The sequence below is a fragment of the Ostrinia furnacalis genome, unplaced genomic scaffold (assembly GCF_004193835.3).
Source record: "Ostrinia furnacalis isolate ACB-3 unplaced genomic scaffold, ASM419383v2 OfSCF0194, whole genome shotgun sequence".
In the NCBI taxonomy this organism is placed as follows: domain Eukaryota; kingdom Metazoa; phylum Arthropoda; class Insecta; order Lepidoptera; family Crambidae; genus Ostrinia; species Ostrinia furnacalis.
The window spans coordinates 92,414-116,944 of NW_021130433.1; the positions used below are offsets into that span (position 1 = coordinate 92,414).

The 24,531-nt window shown below is 38.7% G+C and overlaps 1 protein-coding gene across 1 annotated transcript; it reads left to right on the forward strand.

The window, feature by feature from the left end:
- The first annotated feature begins 53 nt into the window (after window positions 1-53).
- Window positions 54-24,130, forward strand: LOC114354475 (adenosylhomocysteinase-like 1). The gene is made up of 3 exons (XM_028306878.1): window positions 54-674; window positions 22,909-23,111; window positions 23,960-24,130. The coding sequence occupies exons 1-3, from the start codon at window positions 425-427 to the stop codon at window positions 24,128-24,130; spliced, it is 624 nt and encodes a 207-aa protein (XP_028162679.1). The 5' UTR covers window positions 54-424.
- The last annotated feature ends 401 nt before the right edge of the window (window positions 24,131-24,531 follow it).

The window sequence follows — 24,531 nt, forward strand, 5'->3', positions numbered from 1 at the left end:
AAAAGCCGATCGAAAAATGACATTTCAGTGTGTGTTTCAGTGTCGGGGGGTGAAGTATGAAGAAGAGGGGTTACGTTTCAGATGATTTTGCAAGTGAAACACTGGAAAACTGCCTTTTTCATGAACAATACCATCAATTTTCACCAGCGATAATGCAGCGGCCAATTGTTATACGGTTCTAAATTAACAATCGCCCTTTATAAATTAGTGTACAGTGTTTTTCCACCTCGCACTTAGTTTTTATCGCCACTGCGGTTGTTTGTACTGCTGTTTTATAATAAAACAAATTTATTTCTCTGTACCCAACCGGAAAATCAGTTCAAAAAAATTAAAAAAACCGGACTTTATCACAATAAATAGAAATTATAATCTGCCATTGCCTAATTAAATTAAAAAATATTATTAAAAAAAAGTAAAAAAAAACATGTCGGAAGGGCAAGGGGAGCCGAATCACAATAAAAAGGAGAAGGAGGCTGTGATAGCAGCTAATGTGCCTAGCGACAGTCCTGTGACGGACCCGGGCCACGTGAGAGGAGGGCCGGCGGAGGCCGGGGCGGCGGGCAAGTTTGACGGCCAGCGCGGGAAGTCCAGCGCTTTGAAGAAATCAGCTCGGTACCGGAGCAGATCGCTTTCGGCGTCTTCGGCGGATTCTTACAGTTCTACCTCTTATACAGGTCAGTGCTAGATTAGTTTTACTGTTTATTCTGAAGGTTCATAGAAGAATAATTTTTGTTTAATCTGGCTCTAAAAGTATATTAACTTGCCCTGTATTAGCTATATCGATATAAAAATATGCAGCTCCTGGGCTATAGGGGCCCAGTTTATGTGTAATAGAAAGAAACATTACTCGTGGTCTCCAACAAATTATAATACATGGCCCATATTAAGCACTCTTCGCCACTGTCATTCACACTGGAAAGTGAAATAAAATAATATTTATTCTAGTAAATAAATGAACTAGAGGCTTTGGATTTTTCAAGTGGAGAAAGGTATTATCTCATATTCTGGGCCCATACTCACTCATGTGTATTAATCTATTTGGTCCATCTACCCTACTATGAAGGATAGTAATGTGCGTTGAAAAGATTTTTACTAGATAAATTAAGGCACAATACAAAACAGTCCTTGAATAAGTATTCTTTGAATGAAAAATAATTTGCAGGAGGGTGGATAATTTTTTTGCTGTACCATACTTTTTTTTTATGATGAACCCGTTTGGTGTAGTGGTTCAGAACGGACTACTATGCCGAGAGGTCCCGGGTTCGATTCCCGGCCGGGCAGAAATTGAAATGTTGAATTTTAATTTCTGTGACGGGTCTGGGTGTGACTATGTATAATATTTATGTATTAAAAAAAAAGTACATAAGTAGTATATCCGTTAAGCTAGCACCCATAACACAAGCATTAAGTTGCTTACTTTGGGGCTAGCTGGCGCTGTGTGAAATTGTCCAAAGATTTATTTATTTATTTTATTTATTTTGCATTTATCATTATTAAATTTATCTTTTAACTATGAAATCCCACTATTAGAACAGCAAAGTTAGTGTTAAAGTTATGATAATTGCCATCAATTAATAACAAATGTAAGGTCATATCGTCCTGGCGCGTCCTACGGCTATGCTAAATATCCCTAATGTACTGCAATAAAAGCCATGACTGGGCAATGGGCATATCCATGTGCCACAGTGTAGTTAGGTTCAGTAGGGTCACTTCAAATGAAGGTTATCGTTTTTGTGCTCAACAGATGGTACCACTGGCGAGTGACAGGTCCTTAGTGGCGCCATCCTGTGAGTGCAAATGTGCAATCAACATCGCCTAATTTTGTTCATATGTTACGGTCAAAGTGATAAATGTGAAAATTATGAATAATCCCCGGTTATTATGAATAATTACCGCATGATTTGGTAAATGTGATTAATATGAGGTCATTTATGTGTGTATAAAACTAAATAGGCGGCTTAGGGGTGGCCCAAGGGCCACCCCCGCCGCACCTTAACCTGTTTTTCACTTTAAATCAAAACATTATGTTATAGGCATCATGGAAAAGTAATATTATGCAAGAAACATTCCAAACTCATTATGCCAACTCATTATGTCAAAATATCAAAACGTTCAGAAGTTTGGCTGTACACGAGCACGTACACAAGATGTTGCTCTCTTTTATGAAGTTTGTTAGTACTAAGGTTGAATTATTAAATAATCACTGTTAAATGCGATTAATTTATCACTTTTACCGCGACTGTCGGTAATTATTCATAATAACCGGTTATTATTAATAATTTTCAATTTATCACATTAACCGTAACACATACATAATTTCGACGAAGCGATTTCGTACGAAACACCGCACTTGCTAGAAGACAGTGGCATGGAGGCATTTGTAGAACAGTGGCGCCAGCTAGTGAGCGCTGAAGCGGTAGGACTGTCACTGACTGTTAAGCTCAACAGATGGCATCACTGGCGAGTGACAGGTCCTTACTCAGTGGCGCCATCCTGTGAGTGCAAACGCGACAGTTCTCCTACCGCTTCAGCGCTGACTAGATGGCGCCAATGTCTAAGCTATTAGCGAGTGACCTTAGGACCTTACTCTACTGTGGCGCCAACTGGTAAGGGCAAATACGATAGCCGTCAGTGATCGTGCGAGCGATTTTTAACACTTACATACTTCCCGTTAGATGCCGAGAAACAGGCTACTAGCTATAGCGCTCGCACACTCACTGCGGCCGTCTGTCGCACAGTCGCGTCAGCAATAACACGCGAGCGATAAAGAAAAAGATGGGTAGCTTGAGGTAATTGGACGAAATTCTAACGTGCCTGGCGACCGGGCTTTAGTGTGAAGCTCGCTTCCACCTTCGGCCTGATTATCACTTTCCATCAGGAGAGATGCAGGCCAAGAGCTTCCTCGTGGTTTAAAAAAAACACTTTTCTAGTTATTTCTATAGGCATATGATTATTTCTGGAGTGGTTCTACTGTTTCCTCTACTCTATTGGTACACTGAAGGTCAATGTAATATGCCCAATTCCGATGGATTAAATTTTTATGGCGCACGAAGGGGATGGCGAATTACATTGCAATCCAGTGTACGTGCGTGAATTGAATCCCAATTGGAAAAAACATAAAAGGCTTTGCATTGATTGTAGTACAATTTCATATTTTTGGAGGTATACATACAAATTACTATTTGCTTTTGGAATGCTTTGCCCGCTTGAATTTCTGTATGTTAGAGAAAGAAAGTCGCACGCGTGTTCCCCTTTCCAAAAGGAGGATATAAACCATCCCGTATGTTTTTCCCTAGGTCTCAAACTACTGCCATTCCCAATATCCTTTCGTTTCGGCTAAATAACGTCCATTGTTGGATGAAGGCCTCCCCTTAAGATTTTTAAAACGACCAGTCCTAGCTGCGCTTTCCTTTCCCGACATTCTTAGTGCCTAGATATTACACTCACTTTCCATAAGGCCCTGTTTTTACCAAAGCCTCGGCGATATTCTAGGAGATATGTTTGAATAACCAATCAGATTGCGTTAATACACCTCTCCGCTCAGCTTCGGTACGGATTTCTGAAAGGTTATTCAAACACATCTTTTCTCCGCTCCGCCTGGAAATCGGGACTAAAGGGTATATGCTGACGTCACATCTATAGGATCCTCTTTCTATGTCGTAGTTTACCTTCAGTTTGTCGTCTCCCGGGATTTATACAAAGACGCCACTTCAAGCTGAAGGATATGTACTTATGTAGTGGTAATAGGGTCGATTTTTCGTTAAAAATGTAGTCTGAAGTTTGGTCCTTCGTCGCAGTATGTAGATACAGTCAGCGTCAAATAGTTTTCACCCAAAGTAGCCAAAAAGTTCGCAACACGTCTTTGTTAAAATCGGAATAAGGTTGTGCTGTCAACTTTTGGCCACTTTGGGTGTATAGACAATGGCATATTAAGCCAAATACTGTGACATCTAAGCCTTTGTAATAGGTTCGCTTTTGCTACAAGAATATTTGTAGGAGCCTCGATATGCTGTCGTCTGTACGTTGAATTGAGTTCATCGATCTTTTTTGCATACAACTTTAAAATGTATCGAGCGAGCGTCTTCGTAGATTCACCCTTATTGCTTGACAGTAAAAGGTCTAAAAATTGGCGGGAAAGTAATTCAATTATTTTTTCTTTTTTAATCTCACCAGCCAGGTTCAACACTAAAACGACCATAGACAATTTATTTATCTTCTTCATATTACAAGATACTTTTTCGTCAACCTGCCCCTCCAGACATTAAGAAATGGCTTAACGAAGAAAACGCCAGAGTGAAACGTTTTCGGAATTACAACTGTCACGTTTTGTAGCTTATTTATGGGGCTGTTATAATTATCACATAAATATTTAGGTTTTCTTAAATATACAAGAAAAACAAGTTGTTTATTCGCCAATCTGGTAATATGGTTTCTTTGTCGTGGACGGTATTAACATAATCAAGGCTGTTTTCCCCATAACTACTTATTATGATTAGGTCATTATGTCCCAAGGACTTTATGGAATGTATTTTTTATGTAGAAATATCTCCCATTATACAACATCATCAGGTCATTTAGTCTCCACTGCAGGACTACATTCTAATTTACCAGAGGCAAATGGAGGATTTGGACACTCCACACGCGGTTCCCTCCGTACCTAAAATAAAATAAAAATACATTTATTTTTAAGTTCAGCTCTTTAACAATATAATATTATTTGCATTAATTTCTATCACTGCTTCAGGACAATAATGTAGGCTAAAACTAGTGCTAAGAAGAATCACCGAAAGAAAAGGGTCATTATGGTCAACGTCTTTTCCAAACTTTAGAAAGATTAATATTAAAAGAAAAAAAAACAAAAATGGGACTGATTCCCGTTCGTTAAGGTGTCCCAAATAATCTGCTAGCACTCTAACATCAGCAGGTGCGTAAAGTTTAAGTATTTCCTCTGCGAATATTCATCATCATGTTCATTTCTACACCAAAACTTATCTAAGTGCCAAATATTGGCCAAAATTGAAGATGCTTGAGTTATTTTCGTTAGATGAGTATATGTAGATGTATTTGCAGACAATCTCACCCAAATCTCAATTTGCGAAGAAGTATCCCAAAACCAGTCCAAATGAATCCGGTGCAAATAGAGGGTCCCGGTCTGTGACCCGGATCCGGTGCGGCCCGAGATTGTCCGGATTACCCGGGTGCGTGTCAACTGCGGAGATTTACCCCAATAAGGGTCGTTGTTTGGTATTGAAAATAGAAAATTGCTATGTATAGGCGCGACAATAGTTTTTGGCAACTCTACGTTACGTTTATGGTATTTGTCGACAACAAACCTATACAATGTCAGCCCAAAACTCCGCTACAGGAGTGGCGTTGTCAGTAGCAGTCATTAAATCTTCCTGCGTGCAGTTGCTCACGCAGGGCACGACATGTGCTTCATCGACTGGGGAACAAAACCGCACCTGCACTCCAAGTTTGAGCCTTCCAGGAATCCCCACCTGAACTGATTGTCCTTACTACGGCCGACCTGCGTCCGAAGTCAACTTTTAAAGACTTCCAGGTAAGCCAGGGGAGCTCATGTCCAGGTGGAGGACTCTCAGACATAGGGACAAAAGGGCAGGGAAGATCAGTGCTCACTCACGTTGATGGGTTTACAAAAAAAAGACACAATCAGGTTCATGAAGTCAAATGTTTTTATTTTACGGGGATCGAACACGCGATCTCTGGCATAGTAGTCCGCTACTATAGGCCAGACTGGCCAGAATTACTTGGTGCACAGAGTAACTCATGTGCTTGGTGACTACTACGGGTTAAGACTATTCTTCCCACCGCTGCAACTCCTGTGCAGCCAGGATCTACAGCTTGACTGCCAGTAACCCAACCAGTGAAAGCCAAGTTTGTCCCGAGGGAAAGTTAAACTGTCATTGGACCCGCAACGAAATTAATCAGAAGAACATAGGAAGAGTTCGAAGTTGAAGTCCGACTTTCCGACAGCTACAATGGGTATCAATGACGTACGTTCCATTGAAATAGCCAATGTAAATGGAAAGGATTGTGATTATGTATGTCATGGCTTTCAGCCAGTCGTAGCTAGTGTCGACTAGTCGCCGGTTTGGTAAATAACGAGCTATGTTGTACGTTTGATTGAACAACAATGGTTTGTATTGTCCTTGACATAAGCAAAGTTAAAAGTTTTCGATTTGTAGACAGCAATAGACTGACAGCTACACACAGCTCACTTCTCCTCTCCTCTCGTCTCCGCTTCTCTCCGCTCCGCTTTGGTGGAAATCGGGCCTAAAAACACCGACTTACACGAACCACTCATTTACAGTTGAAAAAAACACTTTCCAACATTAGAATTATAAGAAACCGGTAATTTAAAACTATTATATCAATCACATCTCTATACCTTGATTTTTTAGAATCCAGCAGAGATGTAAACAAACACTTTCATACACAATTACACCATAATCACTTACGTGTTCATAATATCATACACACTATTTAACAAGCCCATGAAACCAACTTTATTTTCACGTTTATACAAGTTTGAAATCAATCTTTGAAACAAATTATTTTAGCAAAATACGTGGACGATGAAAATTTGTGACATTGTCAAATTGACTTGACGTTTAAAATCATGTGTTATCTCCATATTGTCTATGACTTGTCTCTGACACATCAGTGCCGTAACCTGTGAGTCATAGACAATAATCTGTAAATTTAATCGATATTATTNCTTTGAGATCCTTCGGTTTCAGAACCTTGTGAGATGGTTACAAAATTAGATACCTGGGGGACGCTGGTCCCGCCAGGATCGTCGGACTCATCCATGAAACTTTATAAAATTGAAAAACTTACCAATGTACAGGAATTTTTACACTAATTATATTAAATATATACAAATAATTAATATGCACACTATTTTACAACTGATCCTATACAATATACTATAAAATTAATGAAATTTCAAAAAGAGCAAAAAAAGGACGACCGAACAAACCGACGTTTCCCGCGCTTTTTTTCAAATGTTTGACGTAATGAAGTGGTAATGAAAGAAACGTCAGTCAAATGTCAAATTGTAGATCGCAAGCAGGGCTGCCAGATATCAGCTAACTCAATTCGCCTAATTTTTCCTACCGAGTAGCCTAAATCGCCTAATATATTTTTTTTCCTGAAGTAGCCTAATTCGCCTAACATTTTGAGGTAAGTATACAAAAATACATATCAAATCGACACATTAATGACAAACACAGTGGGTCTAGACAAAGTGCAAATTATAATCGCAAACCAGTCGAAAAGTGGTCGAAAGCCCCTTTTTTGTATGGAGTTTTGACGGATTCGATTTTCGATTCGATCAAAAAGTGCGTTTTGTCTAGGGGGGCTGTTTATCTCTTTCTAACTTACCCATGGTGACGTATGAAAAAAGAGATAGATAATAATGTTTGGTCAGCCTACTCATTCTGGCAACATTTTTATGTGACGTCACTAACTACCTGACTTGTGCCGAGTACATACAAGATTTAAGAAATCAACATGGCTGCAATATAGGCAATCAGCTGACAACCACACACACACACACACACACACACACACACACACACACAAAACCTGTCATTTCCTATATTGCGGCCATGTTGTTTTGTGTATTTATATTGCGTGTAAATGTGTGCGTAATGTATGTGTTAGCGGCAATTTGTATAACTTAGGAATTCTATACAATACCTAGTCAATGTGTAAAATCAATGCCTGGGGCGCGTAGGCAATGTTTAAAATATTATTGTTCAATAAATACTTTACCTAGGCGTGTATGTAATTCCTAGGCATTGTATAGAATACCAGCTGGCCCACCGGTAATGTAAAACAGATTTTGATAATTATTATTTATGTACGGTTAGGGTGTAGCAAAGAGGGTGCAGGACTTAGCCGAATAACCGAGTTTTCGAACGTAATTTGTATGGAACTGACACTTAGAAAAAAATTGACGGATTTAGTATGGAGTTTGGACTTTTTAGAGTAGTAAAAGGGGGTAGGGGTCATTTTAAAAAACTAACTGAATTACAGAATACTAGGTTAGGATTTATTTTCCAAGGTAATCCTGAATTAGCCTAAATAGCCCGATCTTATTTTCTAGGTAGCCTAAATGGCTACCGGTAGCCGTTTGCATTTTTTGGTCGCCATTTGACCCCCAGAGGTAGCCTAAATGGCGATAATTCGCCTAATCTGGCACCACTGATCGCAAGCACAGATTATACAACAATGGTTGCCAGCATGAAGCTAAAGATAAAAATGGAGGCCACACTTGGAACAACAACTTGAGTCAAATACCTACTTGTCTCTATCTCGCTCTCTGTGGGCCGACCTCTCTTTTTAGTGTGGACTGTAGTATTGCTATCTCCTTATTTAAATCTCCTAGTAAATTCTTCGAAATAGCCAATTCACTAACCAAATCAGAAGTTAAACAAATAAATAATTAAATATTTGAACTACGATTACCTAGTTAAATTAAAAATCACAAAATTGTCGGCCGTTTAGTCTTAATGTGTTGGCGAATCAGGGAATTACAATCCCAATTCCTGGGAAATCGGTACCATGTGGCAACATCGACCCAATCCGGCCCATCATGGCGGTTGTTTACTATTTTGTTTAAGCAGTTAATTTCGTCACCACTCACCAGTAATTCAATTCGATCGTAAAATGGCAGCCAAAATCACGGTAATAATATCATATAGTATTATAGCCTGACCAGGAACATAAAAACCCTCGCCATGTTGCGGAAAACTAATGGTACTAATTTCTTTTAATGGCAACAGTAACTGAAAACTTCATTGACATGTCACCTTGCATGTCAGTCTATTGCTGTCAAAGTGTAAACAAACTTTATTTTAAATGTGCGCAATTGGTTTTATGAATTAAATTGCTAAAATATTTTTATAGTCGTGAAAGAAAAGTGGTTCACAATGTGTTAAAGTATTTGTCGAAGAGAAATACTAAGAGTTCGGACAATATTTTCATTGAATAATGTTTCCGACAAACAGTGGCGTANTTAGACTGTATTTCAGTCTATGAATAAAAAAGAGTTCCAATTTCGAATTGAAACGAATTCGAATTTGATTTGAAAAAATCTGTAATAGACATGACTCATTGTTACAGAATCGAGTCCAAAGTATATGGACATAGCCCATTGATATTGCTCTTTCAGAATCGAGACCTATATAGGGCTGGCGCGAGAAATAGGAGATGCTGCATGTGTTTCGCTTCCCACGCCCTATTTATATTTGAAAGTAATATACTAACTATGAGTCAGGGCTAAAACTATTCAGGGGAAGTTATTTACGTTGCAGTACAGTAAATGACACGCGTTATAACTGGAGTGGTTATAATTGGCCGTCGTTATCATCATCATTTCAGTCACAGGACGTCCACTGCTGAACATAGGCCTCTTCCAATGATTTTCAGATTGGAGTCCACGCAAACTGCAAACTGCAAATTTTGGTTACTAACTAGCTTTTAACTTTTTTAAACTTTGATTCAGTTCACCTTGTGTTGGCGAGGGCGATATCTTGAAGTCCAGGAGCTTTTCTTTTAGTTTTCTTGAAGTCCCGGTCTCCTGAGACGTCCCGCTGACTAGGCTGTCTCGAGTCCCGGGATTTACCAAATGTCTAGACTTTCCAAGGCCAAACGCTAGTGAATTTGCAACCTTTCTACTAACTAGACTCTTTTGGTCGATTTAGATCACTTTATTGGGTATTACTCGTCAAAATCCACCTTTGACTTTATCAAAACCATTCAAATTCAGCCATAACACTTCCCAGTTAAGTGCATTTTAAAACAATCCTCATAACTGGAGTTAACAGCACCACATAACTGGTGTTAACTAGAGTTAACTGAGCTAACGGCCAGTTATGCGGTGTAATCCGGTAGTGCATTGTTTACGTAGCCCAGTTACACTACACAGCTAAAAATAATCAGCCACAACACAACCGTCTATTCGTAGGCCACTCTAGAGTAGTCAGTCAGTTCTTAAAAACGGAGAATTGAAAAAATCATGAGGTCGACTTCTAAACTGATTTAAGCGTAGGTGCAGACCACCGACTTAGTTGGCCGATGGGCCCGATTTTAATTCGTATGAAGAATCGGCCGATTGCAAATCGCTATGTATTGCCTGCCAGTCTCTTTATTATATTCGTAACGGTACGAGATATACAGATGTAACATTTTTATTAGATAGCTAATTGACGCATTAATTACAGAATTATTTTGTCGCTATAGATCTCATAGTAAAATTTGTCCACAACTGGCCTATTCCCACCTCCCATTTCCACCGCTGCAACTCCTGTGTAACCAGGATGTACAGCAAAAGTTGAAAGATTTCTAACCCTTCTTGGGGTATGAGTTGGCTGTTCTTACGGGCTTATACCTAACAAACGGCATCCAATGCCAACCTGGTCGGTGTCGGTGGGCATTGCAAATATCCACTTCGTTATAGTTGGTTTTGTCAGGTAACCTTTTATGTCGACTGCAAGAGACGAGGGAGGTGATGTCTCTGCTGCCTCTGGTATTGGAAGGTCGTAGTTATAATAGACAACCATCCTTGTTATGAAACGTGACCCAAGTATGATTCTAAACTCATGAAGAGAGAGAAAGAGAGACGACAATAATCTAACGCTGTTGGTTTATTAGAGTACCTAGTAATAGACTACGGACTGGACCATGAAACATGGCACGAAGAAGACATTTTCAACTTTGAACTGACAATTAATTTAAAAATACGGACAGGATAATACCTTCAGAAGAAATGGCAAGTTTTGCTTTCCTGTGAACATGGCACGAAGAAGACATTTTCACAGGAAAGCAAAACTTGCCATTTCTTTTACTTGGATGGCTTATTTTACCTCTATTTTGATTTTAAAACTGGACTGATTTTGATTAAATGTATATTTTTCAATCTGAAGGTATTATCCTGTCCGTATTTTTAAATTAATTGTCAGTTCAAAGTTCTGAGGTTAATAAACTTTTATGTTGAGCGAATATTCTAGTTAAATGAAGTTCTAGTATCACTGCGAGCGATCTATTGTGATAGCCACTATTTTTCTTACTTTACCCCTCCGAGTCCTGCATCTATTGGGTTAACAAACTTACAACCGAGTTAATAACCTTCTTCGAAGTCTGTTGTTAAAAATAATTTCTATTCTTCTTAATAAGACGAGTGAGCTAACGAACTAGCTACGTCTCTTACGAAAAACGACAATTCCTTTCCATGATTTAATGAGCAGTTTGAAGTAAACGACACTTTCCGCTGGCGTTTGCTTGCAGCTCGGCCAGTGACGCCTGACCAATCAATTTTATGCAGCACTGCGGGCGGTAAGCTAACGTGGAGACGGACTTTTTGAAAATCGAACAGAGTTTTTGAAATTTGAACAAAGAACTCCACAGAGAAGAAAAAAACTGGAGATTTGAAAAGAGAGAGAGATCGAGCCTCTTTGCCAGATAACACGCGGCCACAGAGAAAAAAGTTCTTATAAAAATGTAAACTGGAGATTTGAATAAATACGGACTGTTATTTGAAAATTATAAATAACTTGAAAAAATTTGGAAGAGCAGTCGCCCGGCAAGCGGAAGGTCGTGGGTTCAATTCCCGCCTTAGGCAGTTCGATTTTTTCAAGTTATTTATAATTTTCAAATTAGTTTGAGATGCGACTCTTAACGCTAAAAATTAAATAACTATACGGACTGTTAGTTTTGAAGCTCAGTTTTTAGATTAAAATTATTTTTGAAAAGCGAATGAAGAATTGGAAAAAGATTTTCTTCTAAAAATAAGCCAGTGACGCTAGTCTTACCAATCAATTTTATGCAGCGCTGCTGACGATAAACGTACGTCAAACCAGAAAATTGAACAACGAATAGAAATAGAAAATTGCAGCCTTTGAAAAATATAACATTTTTAAACTAAAGGAGTATGTTGGCATGAATGTGGGTGAGTGAACCCTGCTTCGAGAAGAAATGGCAATGCCAGATTTTGTATGGAAGGTGGCGTCTTTTTTTTTTCGCGCGGCCATCGACCAAACTTTGTTTTTTGATTACAAAATAGTGTAATAAACCAAACTTACTATGACATGTATATCTACCTCTAAACTCAGTCTGAACTGAGTTACGAGCGTTAGAAGTTTGATGATTTACATACTAGATTTGCTTTTTGCGCGCAAGTTTTGTAAGAAATTGCAACAGGGAACTATATTGGTTTAAACTTTCATGGTCACTAACATAATAATTATTATCGACGGGATTGCTATTTGCTACCATGTACCATTGTGACCATGGCGCTTGCAACAGTGCCGAAATAAATATCGGAAACTCAAAATTAAGGTACATGGTAGCAATTCCGTCAATAATAATTATTATCCTTGAGGGAAATTACACCCAGCAGAGGACCTGATACGTTAAAAATTCCCAACAGTTTTTTGGTATACACAAAATAATTACTTACACTGCCTTTTGTCCGAGTTTTGAAACACCTCATTTCTATTCGATTTGTCTACAAATCAGCGTTGCCAGTTTTTTTTTTTCGCCAAGTCGGGACTTTATTACTTTTTGAGTGAAAATAGCGGGATTCTTCCGTCAGAAGCGGGACATAGTAAAAAAACGTATTATAATCAAAGGTTTTCAAATATTTATCCTTTTATTTGACTTAAAATTACTTTTACGTGACAATGGATAGCAAAAGTAGCCATAGAAAATGTATTTTAACAAAAAAATAATATTTTAAATCAGATTTACTCTATCGTTAAATTCGTTTTTAGAATAAAAAAAGAAAAAAAAAAACAAAAATCGAAATAAAAAAAAATATTCTTTAGAATAATATGGCGTTTCAAACAATAGTCTGGTGAAGTGAGTGTCTCTCTCCGAAAATCGGGACAGAGCCTGTCCCGCGCGGGACATTTAAATTTGATTTAAAAATCGGGACGTCCCGCCAAAATCGGGACGTCTGGCAACGCTGCTACAAATATAAATAAACAGAGCTGTACAAATTGTATGTAAACTGTACGTAATTTTAGTAAGTGAATATAACCAAAGGCAAGGTCAAGGGTCTGGCGAAAGCTTTCCCAAGGACTTGGTTTGACCTTGAAATATCATTACATATTAGGGCACATCAGACTACGCATTTTTGCTGCAAATTCGATCTTATTATAACTGAATAAGACTCTAAGCTCATTACAGTGTTTACCTTGACGTGCCGTCGTCTGTACAAGACGCAGAAGCTTGAGTGTTTCTAGATTGAATGACAAATACAGGAGAATAAAGTAAAGATTTGCTTCTATTGCTTGGTTACGATTAGGCGTTTGAGACCACTAATCAATCGACGTAAGTGCCTACGTAATATTATGAAGCTTCAAAATGTAATGCTTTATAGATTTTGCATAGCAACAGGACTCTATGGTATCACTTGCTAGCCAAAACGATCGACTAATTTTATTCAAATCAAATAAAAGTCTAACAAACCCTTTATATAAATATCATAGCAATTTGAATTGGTACTAAAATATTAGGTGGACTGACGATCTGGTTAAAGGTTGTGTTAAGTACCTGGATGCGGGCATAGCAGGACTGGTTGTTGAGGAAATCTTTGGGGGAAGCCTTTGTCTAGCTATGGAAGTCATTTGACTGAAAAGAAAATACAAATGGACTATAATTGTGTAACGTACTTCTATTACATAACGTGGTATTTAACAAGTGACTCTTCAAAAATATACGAAGAACGTGGGTGGAATATCCAAAGCTGGAATTGACAGAAGTTTAGGTTATATAAAACGTTGGCAGTAAACAATGCTGTGGGAATAATCCGTGAGACTTCATTATTCCGCTAAGTCACGCATTTTACAATCACGATATTCGAGAAACATGCTTTTAGATTCAAAGTATTGTAATTAGTCACATCGGCATCCATAATGTTGTTTAATCTTATATGCTTTTGAACCGCAATAAAAGGCACCTTTAAGAAGCGATTGAAGTTTTTGAGTTTGGTATATTAAATAGATAAACAATTGTTTATAGTATACCTACCATATACCGTTTGGCCAGCGTGGGGAGTGTAGGCCAAATCCTTCATTTGCCTCTGCTCTGGTAAATTAAAGAGACTCATACTCCTGCATTGGAGATGGAGACTTAAGTGGTTTCAATGCTGATGTCATAGTCACATAAACAAGTGACAGGATCTAATTTCAGGGTGCCAATACGATAGCCCTAATTGAATTGAGCTTAAGATCACGTTTCCAATCCTAAGATCGGATTATAGAATGACACTGACGCAGGCATAGATGGATACATTTAGACCAATCGCAGGGTTCAATCTGTTCTTGATGAGTGTATTTAAAATAAAGAGTATCGTTTAATTGTTTAAAACACAGACAAGAGACCAGAGACCAAAATGGACAAAGATAAAGATAGGCAGAAAGAAACCAATGAGGGTTTTCGCGATTGAAAAATTCGCCAGATGGCAATACGTAGACGCGAGGTCCAAATGCTGCATGATTGGTTATTTTTGACATGACATTGACAGATAGGTATTGCTATCTGGCGGATTTTTCAATCGCGAAATCCCTCATTGCAGGGTTCAATGTGTGGGTTCAAAATAATCTTGAGAGAGAGGGGCCTCATAATTATAGTATCATTTAATAGGGCGTGTGGTAGACAAACAAGAAACTGGCCAGAGACAGGAGAGAAAGAGAGAAACGAGTGACGAAAATCACAAATTACAACACTTTGCAAGTAAATATTTTTCGAATGAAAATCACATTACGTCTGCTAATGTGCGCAAATATTTGAAGTCGGTCGTTTGCATGTGCTGAGTTTGCTTTGGGTTTAACGTCAACAATGTTATTTGGGATTTGATTACGTTTAATAAAAATATGAGTAATTTCACACACAGATGCAGGTGCCAATGACCTGGTGAAATGAACAAAGAGATCGTAATCGATTATAAGAAAAGTCATAGTTTTCACGAGATAAGTGCAATAACTTTATTCGTTTATTGAAACTATAATGTGCCTTTCTGAAGGCGATTCGTCATTATATCAATTTCAAATTCAAACTATTATTAGTATGTACCTAAGGTTCTTTTTAGGGCACTTATACACGTCCCAAATATAGCTTGCCCTACAATCCTTTCGGGAAAACAAATCTTTTTCAATATCTCTCAAAACTCAGAACTTCGTGGGTATTTCAGGTTTTTATCCATAAGACCGCAAAGCTGTGAAATAAATGAGGCACTTAAAACTCTCATTTATGATGAAATATCCATATTTTAGAGTACTTTAATATGTGAAGAAAGTTCAGTGACCGTTTTTTATTTAGCCATCTATCTACCCTGTGTACCTAATCATTACAACATTCTGTAAAACATGAGAATACCTTGAAGTTCATAATGAAATAAAAAGTCGCTCAAACTCGCTTTGAAAGAATTCATACAAAAGTTAACACAATTTTCTTGCGAAACAAAGATTTGTACGTTTTCAGCTTCGCGATAAAATGAGCAGGAGAAAAAATTGTGTCGAGATAACATTTTTATCGTCAAAATGTCCCTCAAAATCAATCAGAATGTTTGTATAATTTATAGTTTTGTTTAAACAAACTCGTTGAAGTAATCCTTTTCCATATTAGTTGAGCGCGACAAATCTTACGTCTGTGCTATCGGTCACACTTGGCGTGTACTTTACGCGCGTCGAACGTATTCCAAATATAAAAATTCAAATCGAATTTTGACCAGAGTGCAGAGTTTTGGCGCGAAGTTTTTGTGATAGTGCTGTGACAGTGCGATTAGTTATCGATTTATTACCGGTTCAATTTACAATTCTTGGAAATACCGTTCGTGAACTGTGACTGTGAACGTGTGTAGGTACGAATAAATCAATGTTTTAGAAGAGTTGTAAATATGTGGAAAGATTAGCGACTCTGCAACAATTTTGTATACAGATGTTGTAGATTTTGTATAATACCAAATGTCAGGTTTTGGACACATTGATCTTCAGTCTCTTTCAGTACTTACATGACTTGATCCCATTTTACTGCCCTCGTAAAACGTTATCCCAAGAATTACATTTACATCGTGTAGAGACCACTCACAAACAAGACAACTCCCTCAAATTTCTTATTTTATTTATTCACTTTATCACCATAAATATAGGTTTCTATTACTTACAAATCTCTCCATTTTCTTGGTGAATAATAAACGCACCAATTATTTTCATATCTCACTGTTATAATAACTCGATAGCAAAGGGTCTAAAAGTTGCTAACAAAATATGATAGCAGCGCTTCATAGAGAAAGATATAGTCAGACTATCTCCTAAAGAAATATTATTACACCCGTTCTAAAACAATACCATCTAAGCCAGGGAATGGAATTCGCTGCCTACTGCTGTTTTTTCCGAACACTACAATCCGGGCCTCTTCAAGGCCAGAGTAAGGCACTTACAGGGCATGTACCAGCCTAGACTGCATCTCACTTAACATCAGGTGCGTTTGTGGTCAAAATGCCGCGGGCAAAAGCTAGTGTAATATATTGCTCTTAGTTTTACGCTTACGTTTGCGTTCTACTTTCTGGTTCTGTTAGTAACAATTTTAAGTATTTTCACTATAATAATGTACGTCCAACAACCGTTCTACCTATCACTGCCTACTCAAGGAAAGATTTGCCACGAAACTTTGCAACTTCTTCACGATAAACTTTAAACCTTGGAGATCTTTTCTATTCGAATGTGCGAAAGAATTACACGAACTAATTCCACCAGCCCCCTTCCATCATCGGGGAACCAGACGCAGGTTAGCGTACCATACCTATATTGTTGACATTCCACCAGCACGCACTAAGCTTTTCGATTATTCTTTTATAACCTCCTGGGGCCTGGCGTCATATATTTATTACATAAAACAAAAAAATATAAATCAACGCTATCTGTTGAAATTTACCAGAACTTTTACGTTAGTTAGTTAGATGGTGCATCTGTCCATCATTCTTAGCTGTGATTGGCTAGTGAAGTGACATTTATATATTTTTATCTTTAATTGAACTAGCGACGGCGCCGCGACCGGGAACAAGTGGTTAGTAATAATGAAATTTTTACTAAAATATAAACGATTTCTATAAGCCTTTCTTATTATTCGTTTTGGGATTTGAACTGTTTTATTATCTGAGTATCACTGATTGTGGAAATACGTATGAAAACTACGAAAACCATGGTGAAATCTGAATGTCATACAGGTATTACATGAGGTCCCAATTACTAGTGTAAACTGACAGAGCCCAGTGTAATACCTGTATGACATTATACATTTTCTATTAAATAGCATACAATCTGATATAATTTTCTTATTTGTTTAGGTAGATATATTATTATGCGAATATAACATAATGAGAACACTCAAAAATCGATTTTACTGGTAAAGTCGACCCAGAAGTATTATCAACACCTCAAGTCACTTTGATTTTTTTTTATGAAATTAAAATAATTTCATGAGGCACTTAATCAAATTGTTTTTTTTTTATTGCTATTGACCTTATCTACATCATTTAATGTTAATTACACATTGATGTGATGCATTTTTTTATCACGAGGATTTTTTAATTTGAGTCATCCAAATGAAATGCAATAAAATTTTGAAATACTATTTTAAAAAAATAGAGATGCAATGTTATTGCCCAAAAATGACATAAAACTTGATAAAGAATCTATCTAGCTACATTTTAACGAAAAGGTACTTAAAAAATATCAATAGTTGCATCCACTGCATAGAAAAAAGTAAGTACAGGCAGAAAAAAATTAAAAATATAGCAGAAAATGTTTTGGCATCTCAATATATTTCAAAAATCGATTCAAATTCGTTGTAGATAGTCAAGAAACTTAACTAGGAATTACTTTTGTGCAATTTATTACGGGACATCCTGTACATTAAATAAAAAAGTCGTTGACATTGGGAACCGATGTCGTAAATATATGACATTGAGAAAATTGCCGTTTTCCAGATAAAAAATTTTATTTTATTTTTATGATAATTATTTCAATTATTAATACTATTTGGATAGTTTTCATATGAATTCACGATAAAAATAATTCCCGGGCCCCAGGAGGATAATGCGAACAGCTAGGGACTGGAATTCGCTGCCCGCTGCTGTCGTTCCCGAAGAATATAATCCGGGCCTTTTCAAGGCGAGAGTGAATAGGCACTTACAGGGCAGATAAGTCCTAGTAACCATCCTAGACTGCATCCCATTTAACATCAGGTGCGATTGTGGTCAAATACCTACCTTGTTATGCATAAAAAAAGATCGTCACTGTTTTCCTCACAGTTCGCTTCCGAGTCCTGCATCCGAGTAGTGCAGTATCTTTTGGGGGCGATATGTTTTACATCTTGTACGCTTAGGATGTATTTGAACCATACATAAACAATCAGACAGTTAGTTCACTGTTTACGTTTACAATAATATCTGACCTACAAACGTCGTAGCACTGCAGGCGCGATGCGGGGTGCACCGGTTCGTGATTGGTTCTAAAATCACTCTGAACACGTCACTAGTAAATAACCATAGATAAAAAACTCTTAGGCAATTTTTTTAAGAAAAATATTATAACTTTTTTGGTTGGAAAATGAAATACGATTCATTTTTGCAAGAAACGGCAAAGGCATATCCACCACACAGCTAAGTCTTTTTAACAAGTCAAAAATAAATATATTTTTTTTCTTATTTCTTAAAAGCTGTGCTCAATATTGTACGACTAATTGATGAATGTATACGGTGCTATACTATTTTTAATTACAATGCACTTAAATCACTTACATATACTTCGGTAATCACAAAAAACCCAATAAATAAACACAAACTTGTTGTAGAGTCGCAATTTTTTCCAAATACCAACAAATATACCCAAAAACAGCCACAGAGCAGAGAAGAGAGAATAGAAAGAAGAGAATATAAATAAAATAAACAAATGACGGACGAAACCATGGATACCATCTCCAAAGAGATGTCCAGCATCCTCAAGAAGCCGGTGAACGATTTGAAGCCGCTGAAGAAACGGCACTCAGTCGTGTCGGGCAGAAGCGAGTTTTGTAAGTCTGTCTGGTACTCTTTAAAATGATCCTTTTTCATGGTAAATGAGAGATAGGTATGGTTCTAATGATGATTAGGCATTCTGGCTTGTCCTAGGCGAATCCTCAACACAAAACAACTGCCCTTTTTCGTCAGGAATGGTTTATGTGAGGTTCTCCCTGCCAGATGGGCATGGCCTACTCACTAAAACCTAAAGGTGTGCTCCAAAGTCTTTGGGATGGAACTGCGAGTTATTGTCCCTAAACGGCCTAGACATTACAGAGGAATTGCCTATCTTATCTCGTTATGTTTTCTTATTTACTTGCTACGTTTACTTCCTTTACTTATTTGGCTACGTTTTGGTTCCGCTTCTTCGTATCTATACTTCTATACTAATATTATAAAGCTGAAGAGTTTGTCTGTTTGTTTGTTTACTTGAACGCGCTAATCTCAGAAACTACCGGTCCGATTTGAAAAATTATTTCAGTGTTAGATAGCCCATATATCGAGGAAGGCTATAGGCTATATACCATCACGCTACGAGTAATAGGTGCAGAGCAAAAATGAAAAATGTTGCGAAAACCGGTTTTCACGCGTACGAAGTCGCGAGTCGCGGGCACAGCTAGTTCCATTATAATTTCGTAGGCCATTCGAGGCGCATCATAGAGTTACTGAGATCTAAGATCTATCAACTTTGTTCCACTTAAGATGGCGAATAAAAAGGAGCTGCTCATAAAATCTGTTATTTTACTTTAAATACCTGTTTGCTACCTTGATTCGTCACCCATTCCAATATTATGAAGTTTTATTACAAAACAATGCAGCGTGAAGGCAAACCGATACGAATTGGTGTAGCAAGTAGAATCAATTACAATTTATTTCACATATACTTGACATGCTCCTTGCGGGTCTGACGCAGAAAGTGCACTTCGCCAAATGTGCACTTTTCTATACAAACAAATTCTTCAGCAGCCCTTAACATTTGTATAGAAAAGTACGTATTTTGCGAAGTGCACATTTTGCGTTACACCCGTCCTTGCGAGTTCCTTGCGAGCAGCAGGTAGCTGTGACCAGTAGTAGTCTTAGCCTTAACCAACCTTTCGTTACCTGACTTAGATCCTTAAAACGTGCTCCATAGAGATCAAAACGACCTGTGCAAATGTTCTTCAGTTAGTACTCCATTCAATTAATCGTTCGTTCGTTTCAGCCGAATGACGTCCACTGCTGGACAAAGGCCTCCTCCAAGGTTTTCCACAATGAACGGTCCTGCGCTGCCCGCATCCAGGCTCTTCCCGCGACCTTCACCAGATCATCGGTCCACCCAGTAGGAGGCCTGCCCACGCTACGTCTTCCAGCCCGTGGTCGCCACTCGATTACTATTCACTATTCTGCCCCAACGGCCATCGTCTCTACGAGCTATGTGCCCCGCCCACTGCCACTTGATTTTAGCAATTCTGCGAGCTATGTCGGTCACTTTGGTTCTCCTGCGAATCTCCTTATTTCTGATTCGATCATGCAGGGAACCTCCGAACATAGCCCGCTCCATCACCCTTTGGGTGACCTTGAGCCTTCTTATGAGGCCCATAGTAAGCGACCACGTTTCAGATCCGTATATCAATGAATCGACTCAGTAATAAAGTTACGTAACGCACTGGACGACGAGGCTATTTTAGAAATGAGGTCGGACAATAAATCTGTGCGTCCATAAAGTATCTGTCTGTATACATCGTAAGACGTAAACAGTGAATACAGATAACTCGCGTTTCCATTCCACGACGAACCGTTAAAATCAAAATCGTACAAAAACTTAAAAAACTTGTTATACAGGATTACTACTCGACTCGAAACTCAAAACGAGACCCACCAAAAAACATCTAGCGGCGGCCCGCGACTTCGTACCCGTGGATCCCGTTTTACCCCCTTAGGGGTGGAGTTTCGTAAAATCCTTTCTTAGCGGATGCCTACGTCATAACACCTACCTGCATGCTTTTAAGCCCGATCCGTCCAGTGGTTTGGGCTGTGCGTTGATAGATCACTGTCAGTCAGTCAGTCACCTTTGAGTGATAGATATTTAGGTATTGCCAAGGCGAACCGTGTGTATCTTATAAAGGTAGCAGAAAGGCGCTGGATGCAGGCCGCTACTAACCGGGCGATGTGGAAATCATTGTTCCTATTTTCAGCAGTGAACGTCCTGTGGCTGAAATGATGATGATGGAGGACGAACTGTGCTGCTCACACTGTGAAAACGTTATCAGAACCCATGTAGAGCCAAGTTTTTAAACTCGAAAGTCCACAATATTAATAAAAAAGTCACCTCTGTTCACCTAGGTCCTGCTGGGTGAATCAATTCCTAGGTGAACAGAGGCGACTGCTTTAGTCAAATCATTTTACCTGGATGAAATAGTTCTGAGGTGAAATGAGGAGACTAAAAACTCCATTTTCTTCATATAGATTCACATTCATTCACAGTTAATTCATAATGGTGCTCCGAACATGCGTACCAATTTTCAGCTGTATGCGAATTAATGCAGGGTTCATGTCTAATTTGACTGGACTAATGATTGTGAACAATGACGATTTGTAAGAACTATTTATTAGTCCAAACAAATAAAGAAATTTTGACTTTGACTTTGACTTTGATTCGAAAAATATGGAGTTTTTGTGTGTCCTTATTTCACCTCAGAACTATTTTACCCAGGAGAACAAAGTGGAATTTGTGCCGGACGGTATGGGGTTGCCTTGATACCGTACGCCGACACGGCGCGATGCGGGGTGCAGCGCGAGCGGGAGAGCGAGACGAAGGGGGCGGGGAGCGCAGAAATGATAACTCGGTTGTGGTTGAGACTGTGACCGGTTCCTCGGAGCAGTGGCGAGAGCTTGGTGTTGTAGCTTGTTGAGGAGAAAACGCGGAACTGACTGGGTCCGGATGGCACCCCGATATTTATTTACTTTCATTAGAGTGAGAAAACCTCGTTGCCTCTCGCTCTAATGAAACAGCAAATCTATTGCCCTCTCTTTCTAATTTAGACCCCCCCTGGGCGGCAATACCGTATAGAGAGCCTGTTTTTTATCTATTCGGTGACCTATTTTTTAACTATGACCTTGACCTAATTCTTATCGGATTCTAATTAGCTCTTCCACTATTCTTCGGAATCTATGTTATTTATTTTCAGACAAATTACTTCTTACTATTCGATAGGTAAATAAAGGTACACAGGTACAGGGTTAATTACTAATTAAGAATTTGTACACGAAATAGGGCTCATTTGGCCACACGATTTTACATTAATTGCCTTTATGGCTAATTAAGATTATCACCAATTAAAAGTAAATAACTATAAGGCTCTACACATAATTATCTATCTAATATACATACTATAAATACGACTCGACATACATAACTATGCGAAATTACAGGTTTAATCGATATACATAAAACAAAGGGCTATCAAATTATACATTTCTATGGTTTTCCAAAATAAACTATGATTTATACATCTCCAATATTACATACGTCTATTAATTAGTAATTAATTAGAGACTTTACACATTAACTGAGAACTAATTGCGAACCAACAAAGAGAAAGTGGACTGTATTACGAAGTTATCGACATTTAAACTATACAAACTATCAAACGAAATAAAAATGAAACAACTATGAAACAACTATGAAACAACTATGAAACAAAAACGAAACAATTATTTACAGCTATTTAAGTTTCTGTTCGGGGCCGTCCGTCGTGCACAGAATTTATTCCAACTTCTTCACCTAGGTGAACAGAAACAAATCTTTGCTTTTTCTCATAAAACCTTATTCTTCCCAGGGTCATCATCAGACGAAGACGAAGGCGTTCAACCCCATGAAAAGGCCATCGCAGCGGGTCAACCCAACCCACCATACTGCGTCAGGAACGTGGAACAGCACGCCTTCGGGCGGAGGGAGATAGAGATAGCGGAGCAGGAGATGCCGGGGATCATGGCGCTGCGGGCGCGCGCCAAGGACGACAAGCCGCTCAAGGACGCCAAGGTAGGGCAGTGTAGGACGACCCCCAGCTACAAGGACGACAAGCCGCTCAAGGACGCCAAGGTAGGGCAGTGTAGGACGACCCCCAGCTACAAGGACGACAAGCCGCTCAAGGACGCCAAGGTAGGGCCCCCCCCCCCCCCCCAGTAAAGTGTGTAGGAGGACCCTCCAGTAACTTAATGAATGACGACCCCCCAGTAACTTAATGAAGGACGACCCCCTGTAACTTAGTGTAGGACGACCCCCCAGTAACTTTATGAAGGACGACCCCCTGTAACTTAGTCTAGGACGACAAGCCGCTCAAGGACGCCAAGGTAGGGCGTGCAAAATATCCGGCTCAAAGGACCATTCTTGATTGTTTCCACGACACTGGTAGATAAAACGCTAGCTTACTATTTTGTTGAATTGAATGTCGATTGTCATTTTATGGATTTGGGCAGGAAAAAATCTCGACACCGCGGTTAAGGAAAATACTTATTTTAGCCTAGGCGCAGACCACCGATTTTTTTGGCCGATAGTTGGTTGCGTCCTGCTGTTGATCAGTATGGAGTTATGGAGATGTATGGAAGTGCGTATTGGCCGATTCTTCATACAAATTAGAATCGGGCCCAACTATCGGCCAACTAAAAATCGATGGTCTGCGCCTAGTCTTAACTGAAGAATAAACTTGTCATTTTGACTTATTTCCCATACTGAAACTGTCAATGTGCCAAACTTATTCTTTAATTAAAAGTTACCCGACGATGGTAAGCCCTAAGAAGATTGTATAATAGCAATACAATCTTAGTTGGGACAAGATGGCCCAGTGCAAAATGTCAAAGACTATAAATTATATTATTTTATCTTTTCAGATCGTAGGCTGCACGCACATCAACGCTCAAACCGCCGTGTTGATAGAAACCCTCGCAGCCTTAGGCGCCACCGTCCGCTGGGCGGCCTGCAACATCTACAGCACCCAGAACGAGGTCGCCGCCGCTTTGGCACATGCGGGTAAGATACAAAAAGAGTTTAAGGCCGGGTAGCAGAGAAAATGGCGAAAATGAGGTTTTCATTTTTCATTTTTGAGGTACTAAACAGTAAAATTAAAGGCTAAGATTTTTATTGGGCATAGTTGAGGATATTTTCTAGGGCTATTAACGGATGGAAACACGATTTGATGAAGTTGACTCGATAGAATATATTCCCAAAGTTACCTCTATTCGTTTTCTATTTATGGTTTTATTTTTAAAATAAGCGATTTGAGATTCTAAATCTTTTACTAAACTAAAGTTCAGAAATAACTTGAGGGCTTTTAACGGATGAAATTTTTATATTGCGTTTTATTTAGTTACTATGTTAAAAAATGTGGAAAAAATCGTCCATGACGGCTTGGACAATCTCAATCAGTCGCGCGGTGGCGCTTACGGAGGACGGACGCGTGTCA